This window comes from Phoenix dactylifera, chromosome 1 (assembly GCF_009389715.1).
Source record: "Phoenix dactylifera cultivar Barhee BC4 chromosome 1, palm_55x_up_171113_PBpolish2nd_filt_p, whole genome shotgun sequence".
NCBI classification, from domain to species: domain Eukaryota; kingdom Viridiplantae; phylum Streptophyta; class Magnoliopsida; order Arecales; family Arecaceae; genus Phoenix; species Phoenix dactylifera.
The window spans coordinates 23,338,551-23,360,455 of NC_052392.1; the positions used below are offsets into that span (position 1 = coordinate 23,338,551).

The window sequence follows — 21,905 nt, forward strand, 5'->3', positions numbered from 1 at the left end:
AGAGAGAGAGGGAAGTACAGAGGAAGGGGGGGGATGAGGGAAACACTAATCCTAACCCGAGTGAGAGAAAGAGGGAGGGAGGGGGAGGGATTTACTTGACCCTCGAACACAAGCAGGGGTAGAGGGTGGGGGAGGGAATTGACTCGTGAGCAGGCCATCTTGATTAATTGCCTGAACCAACATTGGCGAAACTGTACTCCTAGTTCACCAGTACGGTTCCGACTCAGAAAACGGGATGCCATCCCTAGGAGAGAGAGGGAGAGGACACCAGCGGAGGGCCAGTGCAACCCGACGGAGGCTGCGAGGGGGCCAGCGCCGAGGAAGAAGGAACCCTGGGAGAGGCAGAACGAGAGAGAAAGAGAGAGAGAGAGAGAGCGGCGAGGGATGTCGGGCCCCTCACATCCTCCGCCGGTCCTCTACCGACGTCCTCTCCTTCCCTCCCCTGCTCTCTCTCTCTCTCTCTCTCTCTCTCTCTCTCTCTCTCTTTTCCTCTCTTGATTGGCCTCTCCCCCGCATGTCTATTTGCTGTGTCAGTACGGGCCCGACACGGGCCCGTATCGAGCCGTTCCGCCGGAGATCCGGTACTGCTTCCTCTGACCTTGGCCTGAACAGTGCTAGTCCTCGACCAGTCCAATTCGGTATTCGGTATCCCGGAACCCATTGATTCGACAAACCTTACTATGTTTAGTTTTATATTAACATTTCTTATCACGATTGACGAGTGTTTTTGTAAAGACTCGGCCTAACTAGAACCGGTTCGAGCCCAAGTTAATTGGGCTTGGACCCCCTTTTGATGCATGTGCCTTGCACGTGCTGGGTGGAGAAGACTCCGGCTGGGAGTTTTCTTCCCTCCCGACTCCAACGAACTTCGAGAGTCCTAGGGCAAATTAAATTTAGGCTAAACCCTAAGATCTCATCTATTTAAAGAGCTCCCTCTTCCTCCTACAAACTCCACCATTAATCCCTGAGCAATTGCCACTAGTTTCCGTTGTTTCCTTGAGTTTTCCTTTCTGGTAAGCCTTCTCGAGATGTGGCCTTTAAGACCTTGCTGGACCGAGCTAATCATTCTTATACCTTCTCCATTTTCTTGATTCCAATGCTGCTATTGCCCGCTAATGTGAACCGGTGAGTCGCCATAATATTGTTGAATAGGGCTCCACTGTTTCGGCTTATATTCCCAATTTTTCTTTTGTTATTTCCACCATCAGTGATCGCTACTTGTTGTCGCAGCCACCACTACCCCCTCATTGCTCCTTGGCCGCATGGCAATATATTGGTCGTCGATCATTGAGCTGGCTATTAGCAAGGATGATTTTCATTCATCCCTTATTTTCTTCTTGTTCTTCCTCTCATCTTCTCTACACCGGCCAACCGCCATCGCCCGATGATGCCCATGGCTGAGCTGCCGTTGGCCGCTGCCTAGGGCTGGAAGTGGGCCGGGCCGGGCCGGGCCACACCCCTACACAAGCCCGGCCCGAAATTTTTTTCCGGGCTGAGGCCCGAACAATTTTAAAGGAACGAGGCCCGAGCCCGTTTGGGCCAGCCCTTGCATTAAACCTCTCTTTCCATGAGCAAATTGCTGGTGTCTCCTCAGGACCCGCATACCTAACTTGCAAGGGATAAGAAGTTTAATGATATTAATCATCTTCAAAGTCATGAACTCCAACCAGGTCTTCTACCCAGCAGTTATAAGTCATTTCTCCTCGCTGAAAATCTTTAGTTCTCTAAACAAAGTAAAGAGACATACAGATAATATGATGCAACAAAAAGGAGTCACCACTAAAAGAACCAGTAGCAATGTAAGTTCAAATAGAAATACTTGTTGACATATCCAAATGCAAAAATGGACTGGATTCATATCAATACTATCAAACTATGTGCAAATAGGCAGCAGACAAACCGTGCATTACACATCTGAAGCCAAGGATAAATATTTGTTGAATTAAAAAGTAAAAAAAATCTTCTAGCTCAGATCTAAAATGGGTGAGAACGGTCGAGTATGGTCGTCGGTCGACGAGCTTGGACGGTCGAAGAGCCCTCAGATCTAGGGTTTCACCGCTTCGCTGAGTTTGGACGGTTGACGACGACGGCTGGCGACCGGCGACGAGCCTACAAGAAGAAGCGGAGAAACCCTAGCTCCAGCTGCTCCACGCCTCCGCCGCTCGTCCGCCCTGCGCCTCTGCAAATCCGAACCAAAACGAAGAAGATCATTCGTAATCGTACCTCAAAACCTAGCTTCGCCGACAATAGGGTGGTCAGGACTCCTCTTCACCACTTCGCCGAGCTTGGACGGTCGACGTCGACGACGACCGGAGAAACCCTAGCTCCAGGCGAACCACGCCTCGTTGCCTCCACCGCTCGTCCGCGACGCCTCTGCAAATCCCTCGGGCTGCAAATCCCTAATGGCAACTCGGGTTACTCGGCCGCGATTCGGGCCATTAAGGCATTCGGCAGACTGATGGGCTCGGGCTTGGAAATGGGCTCGGGCTTGGACGGGCCCGGGCCGGGCCAATGAAATACCTGAGCCTGGCCCGAAATAGAAATGGGCTGAATGATGAAGCCCGAGCCTGGCCCGAAATGCAGTGAGCCTAGCCCATAGCCCGGCCCGCGGGCGGTCCGACCCGATGGGCTTCGGGCCGGCCCGAGCCCACTTCCAGCCCTACCGCTGCCACTTGGACTGTCTCGCCCTTGGCTGCTGTGCCTGCTTCTATTTTGAGGAAGAAAGAGCTTTCAAAGCTCTCTTGTTTCCTCTCTCTCCTCTCTCCACCATTTTTCTCTTTTCTCTCTCCTCTTTACTCTCACTCTTCCTTTCTCTCTCTTTTCTCTCTCTAGTTGATCCAAGTGATTGGTAGAAGAGATTCGAGGGACCTAGTGATGGACCCCTGGTGGACACTGGTAGAAGGTCTAGGTTTTTAAAATCCACAATGATTTTCTTTTGATGATTGGATTTGATTATGTAGGGGAGAAGTCATCTACGCAAGAAGGCTTTGAGCAAGGTACACAACATCCTAGATTGTAGATCACGATGTGGGATTATACCTACTGTGTTGTGTCTGTCCTCAATAGAGGTAAGAATTCATGTACTCGATCACTAGTATATATATGTTTATTGATTTGTACCACTGGATCTATATCATGAGATTTGTATCGATGGATTCGATTTTGCATGAGATGATATGGTTTTATATGATTTTTGGTATGAGCATATTTATGCGGGGATCCACTATTGAAAATATTATGAACTATAATTCTATTTATCTTGAAATTGCAAGGAGTACACTAATTATTTGGAATCAATTTGACAAGAATAATCTATAATAATCAGATAGATAAAAAATGGTTTGGAATAACCTCGTCATGTAGATAGCCTCAATGGGCTTATGCATGGGGTAGCCTCTACAAGCTTACTCATGGAATAGCCTTCACAGGCTTACATGTAGGATAGCTGCCACATGCTTACACATAGGATAGCCGCCACAGGTTTACACGTGAAAATTTTATTTCTCAATCATGAAGGGGGGCATGATCTTGGATAGTCTAAAGCAGAAAAAAAAATTGTTATCAAACTGGAATTGATAAGACATGAATTATTGCTGAATAAACAGCATAATTTGTTGGTATTTATGATATATATTTCTTTTGATAAGATAGGTATTGATTGCATATGTATATGTTGTTTTGAATGAGCATTATGAATACTGTTTTGGTATTTATTTCATCCAATATTATTTATCTGATTATCTTTATCATAAATTTTATTTTATTTATATTGGTGTGGCGGTTGGAGATTCTTACTGGGTTGGAAAGCTCATATCCATTTGTTGCAATTTTTTTCCAAAGTCAAAAGATGCGTAGTTTCGGATGGGTTCGGCATTGAGTTCGTTCAATAGAGTTACTGATTAAATAATTGATTTTTCGATACCAAATGAACATTTGAATTTTGTAATTTAGCAAGCTCTATTATTCAATAATGATGGATCTATTTAGTTAGATTAATATAGTTGAATTTTATGATTGATATGATTATTCCTGTATTATTGTAGATTTTGCTCATTTTATAGGCCTAACATAATCTCTAGAGCATCACTCTAAGGTTCATGTGGCTGTATCACGTGGTCGACCTACGTGTCGGATTCGAGGCATAACAACTTTAATGGATGGAGAACGAGAAAAAGGTAATCAACTGAGCGCATACACAACTATTACCATACCCAAGGCATGAAGGGTTTGGAAGATGAATTATGTACCATTTGAGTGAGAAAAAATGGTTATGTGACAAAAGAGATTTGGTGCACGTTGCAGAAAAATTTACAAGGTTTTTGTGCCACTATCAATCCTTATTTGTATTTTTCATACTTAGGATATGCAACATAGAAACTATGTCAAGCAATACTATGAACATATGCATCACTTACAAAATATATGAGGCAGAAAGATGGAGTTAGGAGATGTCTCAATTCATATGTATCAGTTTATATGACTGTTACTAAACAGAAAAGTCATGAGAATTATAGTGTACAAAATATAATAAGGGGAATCGTGAAACCAAATTTGTGTTGCAGCTCAGAGTGAACATCTTCAACTAAATTAGGATAGAAAGAGTGATTCAATAAGCCAGATTACAAGTAACATTATCAGAAGCATAAAAAAGGTCTTCAGTAACAAGCACTATCATCACTACAATCATGGAATACCACCAACACATGCAGCAGGATATAACGAATAGCCATTTCCATCATAAGTGCACCTCTTTGTAATATTAAAAATCATCAATTTTTTGACTTTGCACCATAAGAAAGAGCAACACATGGGATTAAATTAGAAATGCGCATATTGAAATCATCAAAGACATTGGACAAGTTTATATCAAAACTTCTCCTTCAAAGTTGCTCAAGAAATTGTTTGATGTAAAATATTTCAGAAAATACACACCTGGGTCAACAAAGCACCAAGAGTCTTCCACACAAAGGAACAATTGAAGCACAAGGAAAGGTCTACATTGCAGCCCTAGCAACTCAGATGAGCTGCTCAAAACGGCAGGTCTTCCACAGTTCCATGGTTACAAATTCATTCAAGCCAAGAAGATTTACCACATCAAATGAGCTTTCCGGTACTCAGCCCACATGGAAACTTGTTTCAAGTTAATTTTCAAGCACACTATTATCTTCATCCTTGACATTTGTCTCAGAAGCACCATTGCTCGATATTCTTCCTTTCCCTTCATCAGACTCCACACCAGCTACATTGGATGAATGGTTTTTCAGAACCACAGAGATTTCAGCTTCTGAAGCCCCGGCTAGCTTAAAGCGCTCAACAGCTGCATCAAGATTCTTCTTCCAATCACCAACCCCAAGCTTGAATTCCACTTGCGAGCGCTCGAAAAGCATGTTACCCCAAAACAAATGTATCTGAGATCTCATTACTGCAGCTTGCTCCGCTGCCTCATCAGCTGACAACTCCCCCTGGCCATCCAGCACCCCTTGTTTCTTCCTCCTCTTCAGCAGCTCATCTTTCTTGCTCATCCCAGGGTCTTTAAGCTCAATAATCCTTTGCTCTTCCACCTTCTCCCACATCTCAGTCGCAGCCTTCATCTTCTCTTCTGCACTATTAAATAGATTGATTGTCTCCCCAGGGTCCCATGTCGACAGATCAATCTTATTAGCCAATGCAAAGGACCAGTGGAGCTTTGCAGTCTCAAAATGCTGCTGCCCCAAGGCAAGCAACCCTTCATAGAAGTCAGGCTTGATTCGAAGGGCCTCCTCATACTTCTGCCCAGCAAGAGCATACCTCTCCCGGACCCAATCATAAGCTGTTTGTAGCTGAGCCGCCAAGACTTCTTTGGGTGAAGACTCATCCAGAGGGATGCGTTTCCTTGCAGCACACATGTGAACATTCCCCCAATTGAAGAAAGCCAGTGCAGCCACCTCCTGGAACTTAGCAGCAGCCATCTCAAAGAGGCGTTGTGCTTCCTCACTCGTCACCGTTTCCTCGAGTGCCTCAGAACACAGCTCCATCCCAAGCTCATGCAAGTCCAAATGAGCATCTGGATCAATGCCAACCTGATTGCGGAACAGCTGAGCAAAATCAAACAACCAATCATCAATCTCAACTTCCTTGCACTCAGCATGATCACATTCCTTCTTTCCATCCAAACCGCTTTCTTTTGGAAGCTCTTTCTCTTGGTCCGTCTTCATGACCTCATTGTCCACACCATCCAACCCAGAATCCCCTGCGGAAGAATGAGACAAGCTCTCATCCACCTTTGTCAACCCCTCATCCTCCACCGGCTTCTCTTCTTCTTCTTCATCTTCTTCTTGTGGCAGTGAAGGTTCTTGCTCGGGGATCACATCCACAATGTGAAGCCTCAACGCCTGAAGCTTCTCATCCTTATTTATTTCAGGGCTTTCCTTGCTATCTTTTGGAGGAGCAAGCTGATCGGCACAAGATTCAGCCAATCTAAGCTCTACAGAGCTAGTAATAGTAACAAGATCACCTTCGGCATCCTTATACTTGATCAGCACCGATTTGGATGACGGGAACCGATTTGCCACGACTTCTCTCAATGTCTTGAAGCTGCACTTGGCTGGCATCCGGGCCAGCCTTATGTCGTGGTCATAGACAAGCTTCAGAGGCCTCCAGCGAGTGAGCACCGCTGCTGCAGTACCAGCTGAATCCAAAGAAGACTCCTTCCCGACGCTCCGCTGCAGCTGCTTCTGCGATCCTGAATTATTATCAAGACCCGATGAGGCTTCTGTAGCAGCAGCAGGCTTAGGAGGCGATTTGGGCCGAGGACCATTGGGGAGTAGCAAGGAGCTTGGCGGCCGCTGCTGCTGCTGGTGGTGGTTATTAGAAGGCGTGACGGGGGGTCTAGCGGGGGTCGGGGGCGGGGAGGACTTCTTGGGGACTGGGCGGGCGGGGAGGCAGGGGCCGAGGCCGGCGATGGGAGCGGCGGTGCGAACGGCGGAGGCGCCGAGGGCGGCGGGGGAGGGGCGGCTGAGGAGGTCGGGGGGAAGGGAGGCGGAGGCGGAGGCTGAGGAGAGGGCGGGGCGGAGGCGGCGGGCGAGGTCGAGGGCGTCGCTGTTGGAGGGATCGACCTCAAGGAGGGTCTGGACGTCCTGGAGGGCGAGCTCGGGGCGGCGAAGGGCATCGAGGGCGCGGGCGCGGCGGAGGAGGGCGCGCGGGAAGCGTGGCTGGGCCTGGAGGGCGAGGGAGCACTCGGCGGCGACGGCCTCGTGGTCGACGGGCCGCATCTGCATGAGGCACGCCGCCCGGTTGCTGTGGAAGATGGCACGGTCCGGGTGGCCGCGCGGTGTCAGCTTCAGAGCCAGGTCGTACTGCTGAACCGCCCCCACGTAGTCCCGCGCCTGGAAGAGCCGATTCCCTTCCTCCTTGAGCTCGTGCGCGCGCCGCAGCAGGGCAGGCGCGTCCGGAACATGGGCACCGCCGCCGTTGGGCGCGGCCGCGGGGGTCGTTCCCGCGGGCGAGGGCTGTCCGGTGGCCGGATTACCTCCGCCTTTCTTCTTCCGGCCACCGGATTTCCCCATTCTTTCTCCTAACTAACAAGAGAGTCCACCACAATTCCAATCCACAAAGTGTATGAGAGAGAGAAGAGAAAAGAAAAGCGAGCAGTGTATAGCCTCTTTATGACGAATTCTTTCGTCGCAATTCGATGAGTAATGAGGAAGAGGAGGGTTGAATTGGCGTTTAGAAACGGAGATGCAGGATGGAGGCGGAGGCGGAAGGGGTTTAGTGGGAAAAGTTCTGGAGCCCTGTTGCGGCCTCTGTAGCGTAACCCTAATAGAGATTCTAGAATGTTCATCGGGTGGAGAGAGAGAACCAGCTCGATGCCTCGATGGCTCCTGAGCCCACCTCGCTGCTGTTTGTTTTGTTTTTGTTTTTGTTTTTGTTTTTTTTTTTTCTATTTCGTATGTACAAAAATATATTTAATAAAATTAGAAAATAAAAAAATCGTAAAGTGCTCGAAACAGCTAGTTCTTTCTGTCCTATATGATGCTTCCAGCATAGCTAGCCATATAGACAGTCGCTCAATCCGCAACCTCCTTGAACCCGCCTCTCTTTAGAAAATAATCGAGGCGGTGGTGCCATGCGAATAGGTAAGATTTCTGATCATTTATTTGTTTGCACTTATTAATTTTTTGTATACAAATATCCCGCAATAATGCAATTGCAGCATTCATTTTTAATGGGACATATGCTCACAAATGTTATCATGACCAGTCCAATCATATATATATATATATATATATATATATGTGTGTGTGTGTGTGTGTGTGTGTGTGTGTGTGTGTGTGTGTGTGTGTGTGTGTGTCTGTATATTCTGTTTGTGTGTGATGGCCGTCTACCATGCACTAATGCTAGAGACGCAGGATGCCCCAGGTGGCCACTGGGCATCCTGTGTAAACAACTTCATGAGTACACTCTTAAGTCTTAATCTTGGTTGGAATTTTAATCCTCATCCAGTAGTAATAGAGAAAGCGTGGCATGATAGAGTAAGCCTGCAATTGCTGGCCATAAGATATATAAGCCATAAAGTTTGCAATTCAACAAAATTTTTCAGGTCGTAATGCATTTTCAGTGAGTAAAGCTTGAGATGGAACAATTGAAACGGGGTACATTGATTTTCCTGCGGTAACCTCAGAGATATGTTTGGGAATAAAGGGCGCATATAGTACAGAAATAATAAAGCCAGATTCATGAAATTATACATTTCCACAAATATTGAAGCTAATCAACTTTAATTTGTCACCAACCATCTGCAAAATTAAAAATAGAAAAAAAAAAAAAGCAGCACTAATAAGAGGAAAATTTTTGGAAGAATCTTAGAGATGGTGGAGAAAAAGACAGAAGATGTTGGGAGAAAGTCTTACAAATTATCACAACCAAAGTAAGCACCACTATAAAAATTTTGCTATTGTGCTTGCTGAAATAGAAGTTCAATTTAGCCACATCACAGAATAAAAGAAAGTGACAAGAAAGAATTTTAAATATGAAACGGTGTTATCACCCTATCTTATTACATCAAGACCTACAACATCGTCGTTCTGACAATACATATACCACAAGCACGACAAATGCTGGCTGCATAAGCAGGATGATTAGTGCAGCATAATACCAACCAAGAAGGCATCCAAGACATACATTGGGCCCCACCTTTGGGACTCAAACAAAAAAAAAAAGAGGATCATGAGCTGCCTTAGTTGATGAGGAATATGCTGGTGCTCATTTTTACATCACAAAAATGAAGTGACTTAAGAGTTTCCAATAGTGCCGAGCTCTTGCTAGGTAGGAGGAAAGAACTTGTTGAGATTGAATGGAAGCGTATAGAACTCCTCATTCCGGTTGTCCCCTCTGAATGTTCTGAATTTTACCCACCATGGCATACCTCTATCCTTCTTATACTTCTCAACTTCCAATGTGTTGTCCAAAAATACACTAACAATCAACCCCACAGTCGGCGGTGACAAAAATATGGTATTCAAGAATTCATTGAACTGCAAACATGAAAAAGATAAGCAATTTTGTTTCTTGAAAAGAAAACAGCAAGCAATTCTAACAAAGAGAGTGTGGTGGAATGTAAGATACACATTCTCTAAACTATATTCAAGTGATTGTGGTGGATGCAAGCCATCCAATAGATGATCCCAAGATAGATTAGCATTTATGATTAATGTACTTCATGCATAGTTTGATGGTGGGTTGAGCCCTCAATACAGAAAATCTGTCTATACAATAGCAAAATTTTAAATGCCCCCAGCATGCCATGTCTTGTTGGTCTGGATTCACATATCAAACGAATTGATTAATCAAAAAATTATCCTCAATACTATACCATTTCTTCAGACTTCATATTATTTAAGAACAAACAAGAAATGCATAAATCAGAATCATTAAAATAAGAATGATACATGGGCAGCAAGCATCAAGGGCAGACAAACCAATTGTCAATTACATATCTTTATCATGCCTGACTGTCAGCACAAAAAAAAATACACAGGATCTAAATGCACTCTGCCGACTACTTTATATCAGCAACTTATGAAAATAAAATAAAAAACTAGGTAATATGTCATCATAAGTTGTTTACAATCTTCAATTCTTGAAGCATATGCATAAAGAAATTATATTAAACTACAAGTAACCATCTTCTGCCTAACCAGAGTACGTTACAGCTTCTGTAAATTGCACATAGTCATATATATAGATAAAATAAGCCTTAGAATTTATATGCCAAAATTTCACGGAAATTGAAAGAAGAATTAAGTCAGAGGAAAATTAGAAATTGATCCATAAGTATAAATTTGATAGCATGACATTACAGCAAAAATATCTAGTTTATATCATCCAACAGGTTAATCAAATGAGTATCTTCTGAAAACGTTTTGGGATTTCTCAGTTGTTGGGATGTTAGGAGAAAATCCTTTGATATTTTTATAAAAATTGAATAGAAGAAATTAATTAACATGAAGACCTAACAAAGTTTCTCTAACATATACTGTACATATTATTATGCATATGCACAAGTGCATTACGTAGACACCAATAGCACACATTCTATGCCCATAGCCCATAAGCAGATGTGGCAAACCTCACTATCATCACAGATAGACCAATGAATATGGCTTGGGAAATTCTGATAACCATTAGGTTACACTATTCCCTACAAGTGGTCAACTGAAAGTCTGACTTATTTGTTCCCAGATGACTGATTGTATTCTTTGAAGATCCTACAAGATTCAAGATACATAAACTAACCCATCCTGCACGTGTATGTACTGGGCCATGTCCAGAAGAAAGCAGAGTGTCATTGAAATACTGGGGAACAGATATCCCAAGGAAAAGCGAGAGCCCAGTAATGATGAGGTTTCTCATAGAGTTCATATTGGTGAACTGAAGAAATGATATCCCAACAGATGCTGCAGAAATCCAGAAAGACAGTGAATTAGGAGTGACAAAGCAAGAGACAACCATTTCCATCACAGTGAAGACATACCGACAAGGCCAAAAAGTACACAATACAGAGCAGCAAATATAGGGAACGGAATTGATGCAAAGACAGCTCCAAACTTCCCTGAAAATACAGAATATGATATCAATTAGTTGTTCTTGCCAAGCAAACTGAAAAGCACGAGCACTGCCAGTGCCGTAAAATAACATACCTAAAGTGGAAAAAAATATCATGAATCCAGCTGATATCTGAACAACTCTGCGGCTGCCAACTCGAGTTAGTCCAAGAAGCCCCACGTTCTCCCTTAAATTTGACACCAATTGCTGTCATCGTCATTGCCATCATTATCTAGAATCCTAGATAATATAAAGGTATATTGGAGCTACACATGTTGTGGACCGCACAGACCCCCTTTGGGGGGTGTTTGGTATGGGGTGATCGTCCTAGGATCAAAGGTGATGTGGGTGGAGGTGATGAGATCACCGCGTTTGGTTGCACCACGGTGATCCTACGTGGCAGTGATCTTAAATCACCTCCACTCCTCAAATCACCCCCCAACTCGGTGATGGAATACCCGTCCTTGAGGTCGGAAATCCAAGATCACCCTAGGGCAGTGATCCTGGGTTGAAAATTAAAGACAAAAATACCCCTCAAGTTAGCAGAAAAATTGATATATCAATATACCATCAATATATTATGTCAATGTTATATATATATATATATATATATAGTTATTATGTTGATATTATATATTATATTAATGATATATATTATATTATAATATATTACTAATCATATTATTATCCTATTATTATTGAAGGATAATTTTAAATTCTAGTAGAAATATATTATTATATTTTATATTTATATAATGAAAATATTTAATATATTACTATATTACTCTTATTTACCTTATTTTTCTAATCAAAATAATTATTAGTATTAAAAAAATCTATTATAAGTATAAATAAAAATATTAATTTTATAATGAAAAATAACATATTTTTATAATATTAATAATTTATAGGAGTAATAAATATATTTTTACAGAATATATTAATAATTAATATATTGACAAATATATTAATATTTTATTATAATATATTTTATATGATTAATAAATATATGATAAGGGCTACTAAAAATAGAATATGTGACAAAATTATGGAGCTATTATAGGAATTAGTATATTGACTTACATTTTTAATTCATGAGAATTAAAAATACATAAAAAAATCCATCTAAAATATATCAAGGGTATTTGTGGTATTATGTGGTCAGTGATCTTGGATCCCTGTACCATACCAAATAAGTTACTCATGGATATCCGGAGATTTTTAATCACTGGACCATGGCCTACCAAACACATTGATCTTAGATCACCAGAGATCAAATCACCCCAGCATTCGGATCACTAGGGATCTTAGATCACCGTGGTGATCCAGTTGGGGTTACCAAACGCCCCCTTGGAGGTGTATCCCACCTGACCCATGGTGCGGGACCCACATGACTCAAGGGAGCTGTAAGATGCACATTGTTCACTGTTTACATGTTCAAGCTTATGCAGTTATAAAGAAGATCTATATATAATGATAGCATGTTGCTCATACACTAGCTGCAAGCTAGAAACAGAAGTTCTTACACAGAAACAGTAGTGCCTGTCCCTGTTCCAAATAAACCATCCAGCAGCACACCTATCCCCTTCATAGGTCGAACAATTACAAACACTTCAGTGACCAAAACCATGAGACTTGTGAAATTACAAGATAATTAACTGTAAAACTGAAAAATAAGATATAAAGTAAAACTGGCTAAATATTTAAGCAGACAGGTTTAGGATCTATAAATGGAAGGAACCATGAAAATTTTGAGAGGACAATTTATGCAAATCTAAAGCTACATAGAAGCCATTACTGGTATGTAGTTAGGTGGGTCATGTGTCTGACATCAAAGTGAAATCAATGCATAATGGCCACGGCTGAAATTACCGAAATTACCTTGTATCAGATCACTGGATAGTCTCTATGGCATCTATTCACTTCTTGTCACACTTGCATTGCATTTTTTTTTCCTTACTCACGACATGCTGCCAGTAACCTATTCAGTTCTCATTCCTTTAGTGCTGACATGTTACAATTTTGGCGCCAGTTTCAACCACATTTCCTAAGTTCGCTGTAGAAAACTAAAGCATCAAGAATTTCTAAAAGTTTGACGAGCAAAAAGCATAAGCAATCCAACAAGTTGAATCAGAACATTCTATGCCTTACTCATTTATGTTGTATAATTTTGATCTTACCGCCTAAGTGCTACAACTCTTTATGGCATTACATCAGGGCACATCTTAGGCTACCTGCTAATCCAGCAGATCATTATTTTCCAAGCTCAATGGAGACAAACATGTGAGACGTATTCAAAATTTTCATAAAAAATACTTTCCTTTTTTATTACAATAATAATCTCCGATTCATTTGGAGGCTGGTCAGGATCCATATTTTCAAGCATAGGACCATGTCATTATTGCAAGTGGATATGGGGATCTGCATGTTTGAATTTAATCCAACCTAGACCATGGTTCCCAACAAAGCTCTTACAAAAACCAATTTTGAGATTTTGTCAAGAATTTTAGACATAATAATCCATAACAAAAAGGCTATTTTAATATAAAAGGACAAGCTATTAACTTCAAATCTGATCTTTCGGATATCATATTAATTTGCCATCTTGCCCTATCCTAAGATGCTCTTTATTCAACCTCATCTTGTGCATGTCCCTTCCCAAAGCCAAACCACTGATGTATCTGAACACCGGAGTTAAATTGATTATAACATTGTCATTGATTCCTTATAGGCATTCTCACCAGAGTTAGATTGATTCCTTAATATTGTCTACTCTTGGCCCACCTCCCTCCATTATAGGCATTCTCATAGTTGATTCCTTTCTTTCAGCTACAAAAGTTTCTTGCACATACTCATCTAAATCAAGAGGCCTAGAGTTACCATAAGAACATCATTTTTGCTCAGGTTTTGATGCCATGTCTAGGGATCTTGTTGCTTGTAAACTAAATCAGACTGATTTTTTGAGCCAATTATATTAGCTCCTATTATAAGTAATCTTTTAGATCCAAGTCTCACTATGGTAATTCACCCGAACAACATAGAGATGCAGCCTTAGTCATAAGCATCAGACTCGTTATACAAAGTTTCTCTTACTGCAACTTTACCACTGTTCATTGTTTATTTTATCTCAGCTGAACAGACTGGATTCTCTATGTGCCAAACTTGAATAATCGGCTTTCTTTCCATGGTGATCTGGAGGCAGTTCCCAGTCGTTTATCTCAGATGAAAAGAATGGATTCTCTCTATGCCACATTTTATCACCAGGTTGTGCAGTCTTTGTTGAGTTCCTTATGGTCAGTCTTACAAACTATTTTCACCTTTTTTAATTTTTAGCCATGCAACCTGGCCAAATACTTATGAATAAAAAACATGATGGTGCCATATGTATAGATACTTAAGCATGTAGGCAGATGATCATGCATTACGTCAAGGTTAAGTCAATGATTCTCATCTAATTTGTAAACAGCAGTCTAGTGAACCCTCTTCATTATTTTTCAATGTTAAGTCACTCAGGCACCTTGCAGTTATTGCTTCTCCGTGTCCATAGTTACTCTATCATTAGACGGAACACATAAATCTCTCTATTACTAGTAATGTTTAAGGTTTCAGCTTCAGTGCCAGTCAAAATTAGCTGAAGGGGTGCAAAATTTTAGTCAAAAGTCAAAAAGCTGAAATTGTAGCCTTGTAGCCGCAATGCAGAAAATCAAGTTTACCTATCAAGTCACCAGCTGCATTCAATTTTAGTTACAGAGTTTGGTTCTATTGATTTCAACTTTGTTTTGAAACCATCTGGTTCCACATATATGTCAAACAAAAGTGAACCCCTAGATTCCAAACTAACAAGTTATGTAATTGCTTGTTCTTTAAAGTACCAAAATGAAAAATATAAACCAAGCTTGCTATTGTGTCTTCCTTGATATCCACATTTTGTTTTGGAAAAGCTAAAAGGATGATATTCTTCTTCTGAATGCTGGAATATCATGACACGGTTCTGCAAGCAAAAATGGCTTTGCACACGAAGCAACAAAAAGTTTTACCTGTTCATGTAGCTCCTCTCTACAAACCAGTTTGCTATTCAAACTGCCAATAGTGAAATGTAAGGAAAGCATGACAGGTGTGCTGACGTATATAGCTAGTTTTCTTTGTTGGCACTACCTTCTTGAACATTAATTCCTACCCTTCCTCAACCCTCTAGCATGCTTTCCATAAGCCTCTTAGCTTAATTTCCTGTTAGAATAGAGCTTATGCTTACGATGGTTTGTTGCTCCAATTGAATGGAGAACTAATTTCTCAAAAAACTACTTTTCTATTAACTATTCGTAGAAGTTTACTTGAGACTTACAAACAGCTTGCATGCTGTGTGCGTTGGTCATTTAGTTTACTGTTTTAATTCAAGAATGCCAGATACTATGGCTCCCTCTCAAAAGAGAGAGTAGCGCAGTGCTAGGATACAATTAAAGCTATAGAACTCAAAAAACCAAAATGGAAACATCAGCTTACCAAAACAAATTACCCGCTCACCTGCCAGCCAATGCCTCGGCTCAAAACATAAGCAGGAGGAGGAGTGGCAATAGCTAGGCGTGAGGCAGCCTTGTATGCACCAGTTGACTGAAGATTAAATAAAAATATGAGTGCAAAAAGAACTTTCAAGAATAGGAGAAAGTATCATAAACTCATACCTCTGCAACTGACACTAATATAGCAGCCATCATGGCAACTGTATGACCAGCATCAAATGTTGGTGCCCCCCACTGTAAGGGATATGGAAACTTGAACCTAAGTAGAATCAGTTTATAGTAAGGAAGGTGTGTCATTTATAAGATCAAATCAATGGGAGAGCATGCATTCTCAATACTCTACCAAGGGGCAGATGATATGAAATTTGCTCTGTCAGTGCGACAACTGTCTTGAGTTTTGATGGGTCTATGGTTGTACGCACCCCCTGCTGTTAGAATAAGAGAATATATCCAAATGACTGTGACACATATAAGAACTGGTAAGCGCTCAAAGATGGGAATGTCCCGGAATGGCCTAAAATGCTTCAAATACTGCATATAAGAATGTTAGTTTTTAGTTCATGGAACATCAAAAAGAAAAAGAAGACCAGGGGTGAGGGCAGTAACATCGTAATAGAAGGGAAAGAAAAGAACCTGTGACAGTCCAACAAGCATTAGAAGCATCGGTATACCAATTTCCACGCAGTTTCCTACCTAATGACAAACAATATCAACATGCCTTTTCCCCCAAAAACTGCTGCTACAATTATCATAGAGATTAAACAATTAAAAACATAACTGACATACCGCAGGAAAACCTCGTTCAAACAGCCCCAAACCAACCAATCCAATCACAGGTGCCATACCAAGAGGACTGAAGAACCTGCAGAGATAAACTTAATAACAAAAAATGGCACATAACTATAACGACTAAGGACGTCCCCCAAAAAGATTAACAAGAAAGGTATTGTTCGGGTTCATTGGTCCTGTATAAGTACCCAAGATCTCCTAAGTGCACAACTACTATGGGACTAAACACATGCCCACATAGATCCTCGCACAAATGATGTGCTGTGCAGTTATTATCTCAATAAATGATAGCAAGAATACCTTGAAAAGAGTCCCCACAACTGGCTGTAGCCAAGTATTATTTGCAAAGTCGATGCTAAGATAAGTGCTCCTTGAATAGCTCGCATGGTATGTAGGAATCTCTGAAAGTTGAATAAACATTTGGATGGAATGCCCTATCTTGTCATTTCCATCTTTATGATCAATTAAATAACTAACTAATACAATGTTAAAGAGGCAAAAAAAAAAAAAAGTTCACCCTGGATCAAGATTTTAAACATAAAATCATAGAAACTCACTTCATGTGGATCAGGAATTCGTTGCAGTGATGAGTCGCGCATTATATAAAGGATTGGTATAACATAAGCAAAAGAACCACCCATGACAGTTGGCAAACGTGTGCCGAATAGTGATTGTAAAAGCGTGTTGATGCCAGACACAAACAATGACGTTTGTATGACCCAGATCCTTTCACCCTATGTTGGATAATTAAGAGAACATGACAACAGCATATCAATAAAACAAAAAGAGCCAGCTGAAAATGCCACATGATACAATGAAATAAATTTCATAATTCAAATGAATTTTTAGACTTACATCATTTCCACCCATCAGAGGAACAAGAAGTGAAGGAATCATCACAGTAGTGCCAAGCATCAGGACGTAGTTTTGAAATCCCAGCAAAATAGTTTCAACTGCACACGAAAAATACAACCCAAATTCATAAAGCCATAATGGACCTAAGCAAGAGAAAGAAAATGTAAATTGTGGTTGCCATGTACGTGCAAACAGAGACATACATATGTTACTTTACAATTTCAAGGTAAACGATTCGTTAGGGTAACAGATGTATATATGTAGGTTCTGCTATGACACATTGGCAATGTATTTTTTTATGAGTGATTCATTATTCACAAGGTTGATTTTTTTTTTTTTTGTTTAAACTGATATGTGTGGTTTTGCCCTCGAGATGAAAAAATAGTCGCTACCTAAAGAAAAATAACTCATCCAACAATCTCGTGCCATCTGTGAAGTTATTGGAAGGAAATTTACAAAATAACAGATTATTTAAAAATTTGAAAGAAATGTTCCCAAACCAAACCAAAAACTCAAGTCGTCCAAGCTATCTAGTTATAAACTTTTACTTCCTACTTTCCCAAGGCTCCAATCTTAAAAGTGCCTCCCTAGTTATATAAAGGATCATACATAAGCTGAAGATAAAAACTTGTCCTGTCTCCATGTGAAATTGACCAAAGAAGAGGGAGGAAAGATTGAGAGGCTGTTGAGTTTTCCCTCCAAAAGGGTAGTAACTTGAATCTCATGGATCAATCTAGCCTAATAGTAGCACAAAAAGGATTTCACAAAAAGGACAAGATAAATTCAAAAGACCTGCCACTAAGCACCCTCACAAAAGTACAAACCCCCAACATACAATAGAAAACCCATCAATGATCACACCCAACCCAATAGCCAGAAACTAACAATTTTCATAAATAATCTTCAAGTATCAATCTAGTGCCTCCCCTCCCCACCCAAAAAAAGGAAAAAAATAAATAAATAAACAAAAAAAAATAATAGATTGTTTTCTTTTTCTTGTGAGTTAAAACTGGAATTAAAACTATATATTCAAAAGCAATTCAAGACACAACAACCTGGAGACCCGATAAAAAGCATTCTCGTTTCCCAATCATTTCTTGACAGGAAATCATAACCAACATGATGCTTCAAAAGAATGCAAGTACAAAGCAGGAAAGAGAGAGAACATGCAGAAGAACTTACTCCAAGGCGGGTTGGAGTCTATGCAGTACTCCAGGTCTTGGAGCTGCTCCATTGGTAAGTGGCTTATGTCTGCCATTACTCAGGCACCTCCACCACCACAAAACAAAAGGGGGTGGGAGAGAGCGAGAGAGAGAGAGAGGTGGACAGTGAGAAAAGAGAGATAGAGAAAGAGGATTGCCAAAGGGAAGGAGAAAGAGAGAGAGAGAGAGAGGAAAGAGAAGGAAAGGAAAAGAGTGAGAGATGCCGCAGGGGAGTGCAGAAGAGGCAGGGAGAAAAGCTCCCCCGTGAAGCCCCCCGGTGGTATGGTATTCCCCCTTTATTTTTGAAATTTTATGGAACCGGGCAAGGAGGACGGAACTGCCACCGGCCTGACCCCAATATATCGAAACTGCTCCCCGGTCCCACCGCCTTCGACCTCGTCGGCCAACCCGCTTTCCCCGTTTGTTTTCGCTTTGATCTTCTGCTATTGTTTTGCGCGGAAACTGCCTATTTCCCGGGGAGGGGGCTGTAAAGAGGATTTAACGTGGATCGCTCGAGTTACGTGCGAGGTCTACCCACCGCTCCATGCCGCACGTTTGACCGCGGTCACTGAGAATGTGAGTAGGTTTCCCATCATGTTTTTTTCTTTCTGCGAAAAAGTAATTTTATAGTGCCCAAGTATATTCTTTGAGAACCCCTACTTCTGGCCATCTTAAGTAAATTTTGATGATAGTTTGTTAGATGATGGTGGATATATGGGTATTGCCTTTGTGATCAGAAATCATGAGTTCAGATTGTTTGCAGCAGGAGGGGGCCGCACCTTTGAGTCATCAGTTTTCACGATAGAGTTCAAAGCCTTTTAGGAGGGAGTCTTCTATACAAGACAAGTTCTGGAGGCCTAAAGCATCATTCTAGAGGGTGACTCTGCAGAAATGATTGAATGAATTCTATAGGAGTGGCCGGGAGTGCTCGACCACCTAATTCTGGAAGACATTCGGTGGCTACTGAAAGTGTGATGTCTCCCAGATCGTGCACAACGGCGGACTGGAGTGTGATGCATACGTGCGATTCACTTTCCGCTCTGTGCCTGCATTGGTCGATGGCACCACCGTGAAGTCCCTCCAAGTCGACTCTAAAGAAAAGAACAAATGAGGTGGGAGGGATGCTTTGGAGCATCTAATTCCATCACCTTTCTTGCTTTGCCGATTAATAAAAGCTAGTGATCAACAACATCGTTTCATCAAAAAAAATAAAAAAAGAAATGAAAACATATGGTCGCAAATAGTTAGCTGCTATCTCGTTTTAACGAATGAAACTCGATTACTGGTTGCCCAACAAAATAATATGTATTTAAAAAATTAATTCAAAAAATATCTCTTTAGTCCATATACAACAAATTATTGCAGCCAGTTAATTCTTGTTACTATAACAACCACTGGCAACTGTTATATGACTCTTATTTAGATAATCAAAATCAAAATATATGGTCAGAATCAATTATAAAGGTAAAATTTGATAAAGTCGATTAAACTTGGTGCAATCAATTATAAATTATATTATTACAGCTATTATTAGTGTAACAGCCACCAGCAGCTGTCTTAAGACTCTTATTTAGATAATTAAAATAAAATAAGATTGGACAGGATCAATAACAGTGGTTATTAGTGGTTCCGGAGGAGACCTGGGTGTTGTTGAAGTTTTTGGATTTTAGTATCAAAAAAAAGTTTTTGGATTCGCCCACCTGTTCCCAAAGTATTCCTAGATTGTGGAGTACTCTTTGCGTCCTCCCTGATTGAAACCATTCGAGAGCTTGGATAATAATTCGACAAGGACTTGTGTACGACCTGTACGTCATCATGATTTTTTTATGATTCTTTTGACGTTGATGGGCCAGGCCCATAAAAGTAGAATTGTCCTTTGGACTCACAATTACCAATTATTCATCCGCATACCTACGCACTAAGTTCTTAAATAGGCACTAAGTACACCTTCTTTTGCCTTTAGAAGCACTTTAGTTCTCGCTGCTGGGATTTAGTGCTTGCATGTCTTGTCTTCTTAGCCACATGGTTTACTTTATACACTCTAATGCAATAAGATAATAGGGATGTCTTTGCTTCCAGTAGCTCAAGCATTTTCTATCCATCCAAATATGTACTTTTTCTGAGCCAAAGCTTCACTAACTTATTCCCTATTCTTCGTTGGAATTACAAAGCCTAGGTGGAAGGAGAAGGAATTATTGGATTGTTTGAACCACAAGGGCACAATTGAAAGTTACCATGCGGACACCGTATGTCGCCGAAATATGTGATAGAGTATGCTTCTGTACAGGCAGAGGAGCTTAGTTATAGGATCTTGTCAGATAGATCTTTCACAGTTCGAGATATCTGGGACTCCCATTGCGCTCACACGGTGTCTTGTTTGGTGTTCTTCATCTGGGAGCTCCTACCCCCGAGCTTCCTCAAGGTTAACTTTGACGGATCGGTGCAGGATGGTGGATGCAGAGGGAGCGCTGGGTTTGTCATTAGGGACTCGAGCTCTTGTATACTGGCAGCTGGCAGCTGTCAGCTAGTAGAAACCTCGGTTCCCAGCGCCGAGCTGAAAGCTGCATGGGAGGGCCTTCGATATGCGCGGCGAGTATTGCAGGCCCACTCCATTATTATGGATGGCAACTTGGCCACTATTATAGGGTGCATCCAGGAGGGTCCGAAAGTGTCGGGGTGGGATTATCCCCTACTCCGAGATATTTGGGCTATGGGTCGAGATGGGGACGTCTTTCTAGCTAAGCATGCTTATAAGGAGGCTAATGGGGCCGTTGATTCGGTGGCCTCTTATATGGCCAGTCACTCAGATGACACTATATGGATGTATGAGGGAGAGTTGCCTATGGCTCTCCGTGATATAGTGTTTTCTGATTTTATTACACGTTTCGATACTCGCATACTGTGAGACGCCCGCATAAGCAGGAAAAAAAAAAAAAAAGTTACCATGCGAGGCAAAGGTGTTGGTGGTGTGCGTAAGTACTGCTTGGTGTGCTGCGAATCAAAGTGGGTATTTTTTCGATGGTTATGGGGCCTCACGTTGGCCCTTCCACCAGTCAACCACTGTCCACTGTGTTCAATAGACTGGGGGGACGGTCCTTCACCCAACTTATATTATTACAAATGGTTGATGCTATGGCGCATTAACCGCTCCGCTCTGAATCACTTTTCGGACTCGTTTGGCTGGAAATTATATATACATGTATAATTAATAAAAAATAAAAAATATTTTATATTTAGTTAGATTTTTTAAAAAAATAAAAAATAATTTTATGGTAAAGCAAAATCCATATGAGACGGAAAAAAGTTCAATTTCTAGAGGTTAAAAATTAATTTTTTTTCCAAAAATTTCTTTAAACTTTTAAATAAAATATAAAATAAATTTTATTAAAAGTATAGCAAGTATTTTACATAATTTTTAGATATTTAACTAAATATAAGTCACTTTTAATGTGCAATTTTT

General features: G+C 41.2%; 2 protein-coding genes across 2 annotated transcripts; both read right to left on the bottom strand.

Moving 5' to 3' along the window:
* Nucleotides 1–4,791: 4,791 nt before the first annotated feature.
* On the bottom strand, nt 4,792–7,814 carry LOC103717061 (protein CLMP1). Its single transcript, XM_008805298.4, has one exon. The coding sequence runs from the start codon at nt 7,542–7,544 to the stop codon at nt 5,142–5,144; it is 2,403 nt and encodes an 800-aa protein (XP_008803520.2). The 5' UTR covers nt 7,545–7,814; the 3' UTR covers nt 4,792–5,141.
* Nucleotides 7,815–8,986: 1,172 nt separating this feature from the next.
* On the bottom strand, nt 8,987–18,698 carry LOC103717063 (nucleobase-ascorbate transporter 1-like). The gene is made up of 14 exons (XM_008805302.4): nt 18,426–18,698; nt 17,244–17,341; nt 16,946–17,122; nt 16,689–16,789; nt 16,386–16,461; nt 16,233–16,292; nt 15,943–16,130; nt 15,762–15,858; nt 15,604–15,690; nt 12,609–12,667; nt 11,178–11,269; nt 11,012–11,089; nt 10,774–10,934; nt 8,987–9,512 (listed from the first exon to the last, which is right to left on the bottom strand). The coding sequence occupies exons 1-14, from the start codon at nt 18,499–18,501 to the stop codon at nt 9,300–9,302; spliced, it is 1,563 nt and encodes a 520-aa protein (XP_008803524.2). The 5' UTR covers nt 18,502–18,698; the 3' UTR covers nt 8,987–9,299.
* Between the last annotated feature and the right edge of the window lie 3,207 nt (nt 18,699–21,905).

What these genes read in the sequence shown, in the direction of transcription:
- LOC103717063 (XM_008805302.4), bottom strand. Translation starts at nt 18,501, where the DNA reads ATGGCAGACATAAGCCACTTACCAATGGAGCAGCTCCAAGACCTGGAG. An exon ending in TTGTGGGGACTCTTTTCAAG is followed by an intron (nt 16,462 to 16,688) that starts GTATTCTTGCTA and finishes TTATCTCTGCAG; the next exon opens with GTTCTTCAGTCCTCTTGGTA. An exon ending in TTCATATCATCTGCCCCTTG is followed by an intron (nt 15,859 to 15,942) that starts GTAGAGTATTGA and finishes GATTCTACTTAG; the next exon opens with GTTCAAGTTTCCATATCCCT.
- LOC103717061 (XM_008805298.4), bottom strand. Translation starts at nt 7,544, where the DNA reads ATGGGGAAATCCGGTGGCCGGAAGAAGAAAGGCGGAGGTAATCCGGCC.